Below are 11,319 nucleotides of genomic sequence, written 5' to 3' on the forward strand. Positions count from 1 at the left end.
TGTTTGACACATTATGACTAGCCTAATTCAGTCATATGCCTTTTGTTGTAGACATTTATAGGATCATAAATTATTCATTATTCACATTATTCATAAGAGGGCTGAACTTAATAATTTACCTTTCAATACTTTTTTTTTTTTGTATCCATGGGATTCAAACACTTAAGAGTAAAAAAAGCATGACAATTAAATAGCACATAGGCTAGTAACAATTATACTGCATGGTATAATGTATAAGTATTAATTCATTAAAACTAGTCTATGAACAATTATTATTATGTGTCTGTCAGGCATTACATAACTTCTTTTATGTTTCACAAAAGAAAATAAGTCTTACAGGTTTGGAACAACATGATACATGATAGAGATTAATTTTTTTCATGCCATGTATACCTCTAATTCTGTCTTTTGTTTAAAAGTTAACAAGGGAAACTAGTAAAATTTCACAACACTTCTTTCTTCTTGTTAAAATAAATGTTTTAAAAAGCAGACTCAATTAAAGGAAAAAAAAAATATCTTTGTTACCTAAACTATTCAATGCTAGTCAATTAAGTGCATGTCGTGATATTTTAAGAGTAAGGTTTAAATTGGATATTGAATCTGAAGAACATCCGTATAGTTGCTCCAAGTTTTGTGACATTTTCCGATTATTTAAAAAATGTAGGCTTATAATTTCAATGTTGCTGGGATTTATTGTGCACCAACACACTAGATGGCAGTATGTTTCTGAATATTTTGGTTGAACTGAGAGAAATAAAACCCGGAAGAAGGCATGTTGGTCACTTGACCAGTAGTGGAGGTCCACTGTTCATGATAAGTTTTCATTTTATTTTTATATTTCTTTGATACACATACTCGCCGGAATTATTGCAATACCACAACTGATTCACCTAAGTTACACTGATATACTAGAAACTAATTGATAATTCGTAACGCTAGGCTTTTAAAAGAAAACTGCATCTGGATTCAACACTAACATCTATTTTGAAAGGAGAACCGTTTTGACATTTTAATTGTTTTCTGGATAGACTGTCCTGGCATATTTGATAATGAGTTGTGTCAGTTCGCTTTGAAAAACCTTTCCATTTGGTTTCCAAACTGCTAAACTGTTCACAAATCATTAAAGTATTAAAAACAGATTAACGTGGACAAGGAATGGAATATGGCTACATCTGACCTGATGCTGAGTCTTGGACTTATTGGTAAGATTGAAATAACGGGAAAAGATAACATTTGTATGTACATTGTATGCATTAGTTCACCACCAGATGACCCATCATCCCCAATGAGTTGTTAGGCAGAGTGACAGCACTTTTTTGTCAGTCACTGTTAACTTTCATTTTGTGGAAATTGGAAAAAGGATGCAGTGAAAGTAAATGGTGACTGAGTCTAACATCTCATTTTGTGTTCTGCTAAAGAAAAGGGCCATATGACAGATTATTTTTGGGGAAACTGTCCCTTTAGATGATTACTTTGTCAGTAATTGAATTTGTCCCCCATACACAGAGAAAGATGTAAATGCAGTCACGCTTTGGGTTTGGTGCTATCCTTCCATTGGTGCTGATCTGCGAGAGGTTCTGTTGAGAAAATGTTGCCTGACGTTGGACAATCGGGTGCTGCACAAGTTCGTGTTCGGACAGTACTGCAGAACCTGGTACTACATCACCACTGTCGAGGTTCAGGAGCCAACTGCGCTTAAAAAGGTACCAGACTTCATAATTAGGACACCACTGCCATCCTAAAAAGCTATCAAACCTGTGCTCAAATAACGTAAAATGAACAGTTTGTCATTCCAAACCTGAATGAATGACTATCTTTCTTGACATACACAGACATTCATACACAAACACCTATATATAACTTTAATAACACACACACACATTATGTAAAGACAAATGTTAGATGCGATTAATCGATTTGACAGCACTAATAATTACCCTCTCAACAACTGTTTGTTTCCTGTAAAACCTTTATATATTTAAAAAAAACCAAAAAAAAACTAGGGCTAGGGGTATATATTGTTTGCGTATTGTTGTGGACAATAGGGGGCCACGGAGAAGCACTGCTGTAATATATTGCAATTACAACTTCTTTTGTGACAAATGCTTAGTATATCTCATTATGTGCTTTTTACCGTAAGTGCTGAATGCTTTGTAGACTGATGGTACTTATTTTTAATCTAAATAAAGGATCAGAATCATGCCGGCCTGCTAACTGACTGCTCAATTTCATTCAAAGGTGACACATTTCTCAATAGTTGTCACAGCTAAGGACTTCAACCCTGAAAAATATGCTGCATTCAGTAAAGTTCTGTGCAGGTAGGTTTAATTTAAGTAAAAACCATTTAGTACCCAACAAAGAGGTTCCCACTTGAGTGTAGATTTTTGTTTTGAGTGTCAATAAATGGTCATTTAGCATTATTACGTTTATTAAGCATCTTTTGTTTGTCATTAAATCATTTCTAAGGACATGTTGCATCTTTAATATTGTTTTTGCTCAGGATGTATATTAAACATGGAAGTCCTGTGAAGATGATGGAAGGCTACATTGCTGTTCTGACCAAAGGGATATGCCAGAGTGATGAGAACGGTTCCTTCCTTATCAAAGACTATGATGTCAGGAAGGCCTACCTGGCTGGCTCCTTAAAAGGTTAGGGGTGCACCTTTAAAATGAACATTACAAGCACTTATGGCAACATGAAGCAAGAAATTAACTGCTAAAATTATCTGATGTTTACTTACTTTTGATACCATAGCCATTTGCTCCAATTGGCCTCATGGTGGTTATTTGAGAAATCTTTCAAGAAAGCATCTCAATTCTGTAAGACATTTATGTATGGTATCCAGTTAGCTATATTTAAGACTTCATGAGGTATTTCATCTTAATTTTAGATGTAGTATCACAATTTGGTATGGAGACCATCATCCTTTACACAGCACTAATGCTGAAAAAAAGAGTGGTGGTCTATCACCCACGGATTGAGGTGCTGCTGGAGTTCACAAGGTAACCATGGACATTTTCATTGCACAACATGATCATTAAGTTAACATGAAATCAAAGTTGACCATTTACATTCCTAATAACATTGTGCATGATTCACTGACGTACATTAATTCAAACTAGAAATGTCAGAGTATGGAAGTAAAATAGGTTGAAAACTGCATGTCACATTGAATTTAAGTATCTTAGTGTTTATATCCTGTGGTGCTGTAACAAAGAGCAGCAGGTGCTTATGGTTCTATTTCTTTCTTTCTACACATCATGTAAGGATAAATGGTCAACCATTGGGATCTCATAGATTGATTCATTCATTTATTTCAAGAAGAAAACCAAAATAAATCGTACTGACCCCAAACTTTTAAACAAGTTAACGATAATCGGCATGCATTAAAAAGGCTGGAAGTGGTAAATGTGTTTTTCTTTTTAAAACCAGGGCCCTTCCTGGCCTAGTATGGCATAGACAAGACTGGTCCATACTCCAGCCTTTTGTTCATCTGGATAATAATGAGCTGGAAAACCTCAAGCTGTGTACAGGTACGAGGGAAAACGGGTCCTTCTCCCAAAACTAGATTTATTGTTATCACTCCTGCAATGTTTATGTTTCTTATTCACTATCTCTGTAGGGTACGTTGCAGGGTTTGTCGATGCTGAAGTCAGAGACCGATCAGACCTGTTTGATGTGTATGTAAATCTACCAGACAGTGAGATCACGGTCTCACAAAATGCCAAAGGTGAGAGATTTTGCTTTACAGATTGATAGAGACTAAGTAGAATTGTCATGTACCATGACTTGTTTTTTTTCAGAGGCAATGGCTATGGGAAAACTCCATAAAGAGATCGGCAACTTCATTGTCCAGGCTGCAGAGGACACTGATCGCACAGATGCACAGGTTATTAAGGCAAGTAATAAGAAGAAGGTCCTAAGTATTAGCAAAGAAACATCATATAGCTGTTGCACAATCTACTTTTGAAGCATTCAAGTCCTGTAACACTGTAGTTTTAAGCCAACCCTTTTTATTTTTCAATCTGTTTCCAGGATATTTCAGTAAAAACTAAAGAAATCCTCAGTAATCTGATGTCTCTTGCTGATGAAGCAGACAACTCTAAATTGACTCTGGAGACTCTGAAGCAACGGCATTACCCTCCAGCGACTGAAAACTTCCTCTTTCACTTAGCTGCAGCTGAGCAACTCTTGAAGATTTGACCAATCAGTGACCATCCCGTCCAACTTGCATGCCTCACAATAATATCACTGAGATAGGAACTTGCCTTTCAAAGTGGAATCACAAAATGAATTGTAACATTTGGATAATCTCTAATATCAGGGTTGTAGATGGGAAAATAAGTTTTATTTGGACAATATAAAGATATAGAAGTACAACACGTAGCTATAACATGATGGATGCAATTATGAATGTTGAATGTTATATTTCCAAGTAATAACACTGGTTTGAGGTGAATAATTATTATTAATCGAACCTTTTGGTAGCATTTAGATCTTGAGCCAATTTATATTTATATCTCTACAAGTATTTTCAAGGTATTGGCATGTTGTTTGCATTTTTATAATATTTCATAATTGCACACCAGTATCAAAGGGCTGACGGTTGCCTAGTTCATACCTAACATTTGTTCAGCTGTAAAATAATAATACTGTTATAGTAATTGTTCAGTTAAACAAATTGAATTGCTCTAGAGGTAGAGGGTTTCAATGAAAAGTTTTTTACCGAACGATTGAGTGCCAAAACCTAATCATAAAGTTAGGATGACAATTAACAACCCATAGGTGTATTCCTGTTAGAGTACTTTTTATGATTATATACTCTAATTTAAATATACAAAGTCATTCCTGTGGGATGGAACTTTGTTCCCACATTTTGCATTTCCACATAATACTGATTTAAGCATTCCTTTAAATGTTTTATGTTTAATCTCCTTATTAAAGGTTTAGTTCACCCAAAAATTTAAATTCTGTCAGTAATTACTCACCCTCGTGTTGACTTTCGTTCATCTTTGGAACGCAAATTAAGATAATTTTGATTAATTTATTGTAACAGCACAGCACACAGGCTCACTATTGGCCGACGCTGGTCATGTGTATGATGCATATGATGCTGGCCAAAAGTGAGCCTACGTTCGAGATGGTCCTCACTACAGAACATGAAATCCAAGGGGAGGAGTTGGATCCTAAACCTACCCATCTCCGCCTTTTAGATCTGCATTCAACTCCGGCCCCTGGATCTCCTGTACTGCAGTGAGGTGCTACTGCTAAGTTTTGACTTGCTGCGCTGTTACACTACGTGAATTCACTCAGAAGAAAATGAATAGTTGAATAAAGTCATTATTTTATAGGTGCACAAAAAGCATTCTCGTCACTTGATAAACTTAAGGTTGAGCCACTTTAGTCACTTGGACTATTTTTAACAATGTTTTTTACTAACCTTCTGGGCCGGCAGGTTTCAATCACAATAGAAGCCTATGGAGGAGTGAGACAGCTCTCAGATTTAATCAAGAAAATATGAATTTGTGTTCTGAAGATGAAAGAAAGTCTTACTGGGTTAGTCCAACATGAGGGTGAGTAATGAGACAGAATTTTCCTTTTTTGGGTGAATTAACCCTTTAATCTGAAAACCCCTTGTTATCAAGGGCTATCCTCTGTGCCTAACTAATAGATCATAGAAGATTTTCTGATAATGTGTTGTGTGCAATATATACTAAAAAAAGAGGACGTTTAAACTGTTAATCTCTAATTTCTTAAACATTGTGATAATTTTCAGAGAGTTGTAAAATGCTGTTTCCTTGGATAATTTTTTTAATGCATGTGTGATCATTAAATATACAAAACAAATTATACATGAGTGGCGACAGAAATTGTATTGACCCTAACAAACAGAGTGAGGGATAGGTATAATTGTTTAAGTGTTATTATTTAGTAAAATCTATTCCATCTATTTCAATACAGTGAATTTAGCTATAAAATTCATATGAATTCAAACCTGTACAGCTCTACTTCTTAATGTGGTCATTAAGCAGTAGTACAGAATTAAATAAATCATTTGGAAAAAAGAGTGTGTGTTTTTAATACTTCTAATGTACACCATTTAGAATTTTTGTTGAAATGCATTGAACTTTTAGTATATTCTATTGTTTCCATTCTTTTCATGTCAAAAGTCGCCCTCAAATAAGCATGTTTGCAATAGCAACATTACAGTCCTCTGTGGTAAAACAGTTCCCTGTTACTTTCAAGTGACCGAAACTCCTCTTCTAAATTCTCCCTCTTAATCTGCAAACAAAAAATAGGTTGCTTGTCTGAATTTATTTACAAAATTAAAATGGTAAATAAATGGATATAATGAATTAGCATTAACATTTAACAAACATCAGTTATCTAATGTGTGTTACCTTGCCAAACTGTGGAAAAAGACTAAAGGACACAGGAATCATCAGGCCAAAAATAATGGCAGTACTAACATGCCGAACAGGAGCGATTATCATGGGGTTTCTTTGGACAAATTTTGCCCTGAAATATTGACAGCAGATTTCAAATTTAGACAATCAAAACTTTTAAGAATCAAATTGCAAAACAGAAAGGAAATGGTTTTAGTACCTTTTAAGGAGAGCCAGCAGAAAACTGGGAGCAGCTGCAGTGGTGCCAAAGAGAGCCGCTCTTGAGATGGCAGTTTCCTTTATGGCCTAAGACCAAAACATGATGGTAGAAACCAAATGATCCATGAATGATTAGATGCGAGACATCATCGAATACCAATTACATGTGAAGAATATACACAGATGAGACAAAACATTGACCACCTGCATAATATGGTGTTGGTCATCCGAGTGCTGCCAAAACAGTGCCGACTTGCTGAGGCATGGACTCTACAAGACTCTTGAAGATGTCTTCTTGTATCTGGCACCAAGATGTTAGCAGCAGATCCTTGCATCCCACAGATGCTCATTTGGATTAAGATCTGGGGAATTTGGAGGTCATGGCTACACCATGAATTCTTCATGTTCCTCAAACCAATCCAGAACAATGTGGGCAGTAGGGCAGGGTGCATTATCTTGTTAAAAGAGGCCACTTCCACTGGGGAACACCATTGTCATGTACCTGCTCTGAAACAAGGCTTAAGTAGGTGGCACTGGCATGTGTCAAATTTATGTCCACGTGAATGGCCAGACCTATGGTTTCCCAGCAGAATATTGCCCAGAGCACCACACTCCCTCCACCGGCTTGTCATCATTCCACAGTGTATCCTGGTGCACTCACTTCCCCAAGTAAACGGTGCACATGTACACAGCCGTCCACGTGATGTAAAACAAAATAGGACTCATCGGCGACCTTCACAAGGAGATCCAGTTTTGACGCTCGAGTGCACAGTGTGCTTTCGACTGTGGACAGGGGTCATCATAGGCACCCTGAATGGTCTGCGGCAACACGATCCCATCCGCAGCAGTGTTGTGACACACTGCCCCCATAAACATCATTCGAATGTTTCTGACCTTCTGTTGGCCCAGAGTAGATGGGATAGCCTTCGTTGCCCTCACACAGCGATGAGCCTAGGGCGCCCCACACCCTGTCTGATCACTGTTAGTAAATTCTCACCACTGCTGACCAGGATCAACACACCAACCTTGAATTTTTAAAGATAATCTGACCTAGTCACCTTATCATAACAATTTAGCCCTCATCAAATTCTTTATTCTTAGTTCCTACCCCTTTCTCCTGCATTCAACACATTGATAATGAGAACTGATTGTTTGCTTCCCATCTAATCTGCCCAGACCTGTTAGTAGATGATCAATGATATTCACTTCACCTGTGATTGGTCATGTTTTGGCTCATCAGTATATATTTAAGTAATTTAATGATAATGATAATTTAATCACCTTGGAACCAGCTTCCTTTGACACTCCGACAGCATTCCCATTAGAATCAAACACTTGTATCCCATTGTCGGACTCTTCACTTCTCACCACCATTACACTGAATGCAGCTAGACAGGCTAGAAAACCACGTTTGACTCAAAACCTTTCAATGGTATTATGACACTAGAATGCAGACTTTAGATCAGGAATATTTATGAAATAAAGTAACTATGCTAGGTGTATTGTGTGCATATATATTGGTGTTCTTACCTGAGAGAGGAATAGGTAACAAGGATCTACAGATGGTCTCAATCACAGCACTGAAGGGTCTAAAACGCTGGAGTATAATCTGTGGAAGAGCCTGAAAAGAGAACATATCCAGGTCACATTTCATTAAAATACAACAAATGACGTGTTGAAAAAAACTAAAATTAGAGAAAAACGTGTGCCTAATTGTCATTCACAATAATGTGTATTTTTAAAATAATAATAATAATAGTCAAAATCGGAATGGTCCTAAATTAGGCTTAATTTCCTGTAAACTAAATATAATCTTTTTCCTTTCTTTTAATTTCAGGGGGTGAAATATGACCAGGACATGACCCTTGGACCTTGACAGGTTTCATGAGTTTAACACACCTGTGTCAACAATTTTCCAAACATAAAATCATCAGATGAATATGGTTTGAGAAAACAGGACAGTGACAAAAATGCCTCGTACGTACCCCTGCAAATGTAGAGTAGGAAACTGTTCCAACCATAAGAATTGACTGCTTCAATGATGTTGTGTTATCCTAGGCAAAAAAAAAAAAAAAAGTTAAATAAATATAACAATTCGAATCCTGTATCAGAACACTCTTATTATTACTCACACAAAAGAAAAGAAAATATGTCCTGGGACTTAATACAGTGGTTAAAATAGTAAAGTGAAAGTAAAGCAGTTTTTAATTTGATTTAACATATAATTTTTTACCTTAGTTGCTGTTGCATTTCTGTTAGAATGGTTGAATCCTGCACAGTATGCCTGAAGCAAAAACTATAGCAAAAATTGTCTCAAAAATGTATAGTTGATAAGAAAAAACTAAAATGAAGACATAAATGTAGAATGTCCTTACTTGCCAAAACAAAGCAGGTTTAATGCCTTTGTGGGGTATTAAACTTGCAACAACCTGTGGAAACGAATATGTGGATATATTCATTTGTGGATTATAAAAACTAACAACTCACTAATTTACATTTGAAGCTGCTCATCTCCAGTACATTGTAAGCACATTCTGAAATTAAAAACTTACCAAGGGACCAGATATAGGTAGAAAACCTGAAAACAAACAAGAAGTACTGTAGAAGTCATCAGAGAAGCAAAAGAACATTTTCAATTCAGATAAATGCAAATTACTTCACATAAATGAATAAATATCCCAAAAGTATAAATTGCAGAAAACACAAACCCTCAAGTTTGTTATTATACCTTGAGGACGAAACACTGGTGAGATTACAGCTCCAGTATCAGCATGGACAGAAGACTAAAAAGTTATTGACAAAAATGTTTAAATTCACCATGAAATCAAAAAATGATTTATCCGTGCACATTATAATCTTTTAAAAATGAATTTGTCCTCATAGTCTTTAATCAAAATAATATCCCTCTGATGGCGTATTTTTCAGCAGGAGGGTGGGACGACCTGTCAATCAAATCAGATTACAGTAATAGCAAACCTCAACCATCCAATCAATTCTTGGTTGACAAAATCAAGTCCCACCTCTAAAACTCTATCAAACCATAAAAGTACTCTATTAATCTTAAACATTTAACTCTACAGAGCACTCTTTACACATACACGTTATCATTTGTGAAAGAATAGAAGAAGCAAGAAATCACCCTGAAAATATGCAAAGTGAACATTATGATACAAAATAAGGTATTATTTCAGTTCTGTGGCCCCTTTTGTCCTGTGTCTTAAGAATGAATATTTATATTTGTTTGTCATGTTCACTTGAAAAATATAAACTCATTCACTTACAAGAGACAGTAACCAGGCATTAGCAACCTATAAAGAGATAGGAATATTGTTATTTATGAATGAATGAATGAATGAATGAATGAATGAATGTATTGTGCAGCCTACCTTTTCATTTCTCTGTTTGTTTCCTTCTTTCTCAAGAAGTATCCGGGCCTCCTTAATTTCCGCCTAAGAAAAACCATATTATGTATTTTGTTGTCATCTATTAAATGTAAACAATGTTACATGTACGGGACAAGTATCAAAACGAGATATATATGCATTCTATAAGAAGCAATTGACAGTACTGATGTGAACTGATGTTACCAGAGTATGTACATGTGCTGATTATGCTGCTGCTACTCACCTGTGATGACAACACATAACGAGGGTCGAGGATGTTGAACCAGAGACGCAGTCTGCTTAGAAAAGACTGAAAAATGATTCATTTAACGTTATTTATTTATTTGTCGCTGATATCATAATTTTCACGAGCAACAGCAAGACAAATATAAATCAAAACGTGATTTTTAAACGACGCACAGATTCAAGAAAGTACCTGTCCATTGGTTTGCCAGTACTGCAAGTTGGGGTCCATTTTATCCTTTTAATGACGGCTCTAGAAGCATTACCAATTCATTTTATGATTCTTAAACAAAGCTTAACCATAGGAGCTTAACTTGTGTAGGGCCATGTGTAGGTCACGCAGATGAGACAAGTCTGCGACGCTTCCGCATGTCACGTGCTCAGACATCATCCAATTACACTACAGCATGATCAGGGAGCGCGTCAAGACTGTTTACTGTCTACGGTCAAGACCATTTTTTTTAAGACAAACACCGTAAAAGAGCCATCAAATTAAATAAAAAATACTGAAGGTATTGTTATTTGGCACATAATTACCTGTTAACTAATTCGATTGATTTCATTTCAATTAAATAATTATATGCTTTGAATATATATTATATTTGATACTACATGAATGTCTACGGCAGGCTTTGCTAAAAAGAAGTGTTGTACACAATCTTCCACATACCTTCTGCCTTTGATAAATAGTAGCCTATAGGCCTATAGCCTATATTCAGATTTAGTAGCCTATATAGGTTTTATAATTCTAAAAATGTCCACTGAATTAATATTCATTTCATGTAAAATTTTAAAATAAGTAAACTCTACCCAGACACGGACCACATCTGGCACTCCTGGAATCCACACGGCCCAGATGTGTTGCCCCTATGCCCCTTGCTGTCTGGGTCATAGTTTTGGGTAGCCTAATTTGTTATTAATATTCCAAGACGAACATTTAGAGCAACTTAGATTTACTTGATTATCCATACACCTTTTTTATAGACAATACAAAAATCGTGTGAAAATGTATGTATTTATGATATGTTTGTATCGAAAGAAGCTATATCTCTAAATCATCATCGTATTGCATTATATGATTTGGCCC

General features: G+C 35.9%; 2 protein-coding genes across 2 annotated transcripts; one reads left to right on the forward strand and one right to left on the reverse strand.

Annotated features, from left to right (window-relative positions):
- The first annotated feature begins 765 nt into the window (after nucleotides 1–765).
- dennd10 (DENN domain containing 10) lies at nucleotides 766–6,066 on the forward strand. Its single transcript, XM_039672443.2, has 9 exons — nucleotides 766–1,202; nucleotides 1,507–1,703; nucleotides 2,239–2,318; nucleotides 2,501–2,649; nucleotides 2,892–3,003; nucleotides 3,434–3,534; nucleotides 3,624–3,731; nucleotides 3,805–3,899; nucleotides 4,037–6,066. Exons 1-9 carry the CDS (start codon nucleotides 1,163–1,165, stop codon nucleotides 4,202–4,204), a joined length of 1,050 nt encoding a protein of 349 aa, XP_039528377.2. The 5' UTR covers nucleotides 766–1,162; the 3' UTR covers nucleotides 4,205–6,066.
- Nucleotides 5,782–10,623, reverse strand: sfxn4 (sideroflexin 4). Its single transcript, XM_039672444.2, has 14 exons — nucleotides 10,426–10,623; nucleotides 10,234–10,299; nucleotides 9,993–10,055; nucleotides 9,888–9,914; nucleotides 9,335–9,389; nucleotides 9,159–9,184; nucleotides 8,982–9,035; nucleotides 8,840–8,902; nucleotides 8,592–8,660; nucleotides 8,137–8,227; nucleotides 7,888–8,003; nucleotides 6,608–6,693; nucleotides 6,403–6,520; nucleotides 5,782–6,283 (listed from the first exon to the last, which is right to left on the reverse strand). Exons 1-14 carry the CDS (start codon nucleotides 10,462–10,464, stop codon nucleotides 6,206–6,208), a joined length of 951 nt encoding a protein of 316 aa, XP_039528378.1. The 5' UTR covers nucleotides 10,465–10,623; the 3' UTR covers nucleotides 5,782–6,205.
- Nucleotides 10,624–11,319: the final 696 nt, after the last annotated feature.

Source organism: Pimephales promelas, chromosome 11 (genome assembly GCF_988280905.1).
Source record: "Pimephales promelas chromosome 11, fPimPro1.hap1.1, whole genome shotgun sequence".
Taxonomy (NCBI): Eukaryota; Metazoa; Chordata; class Actinopteri; order Cypriniformes; family Leuciscidae; genus Pimephales; species Pimephales promelas.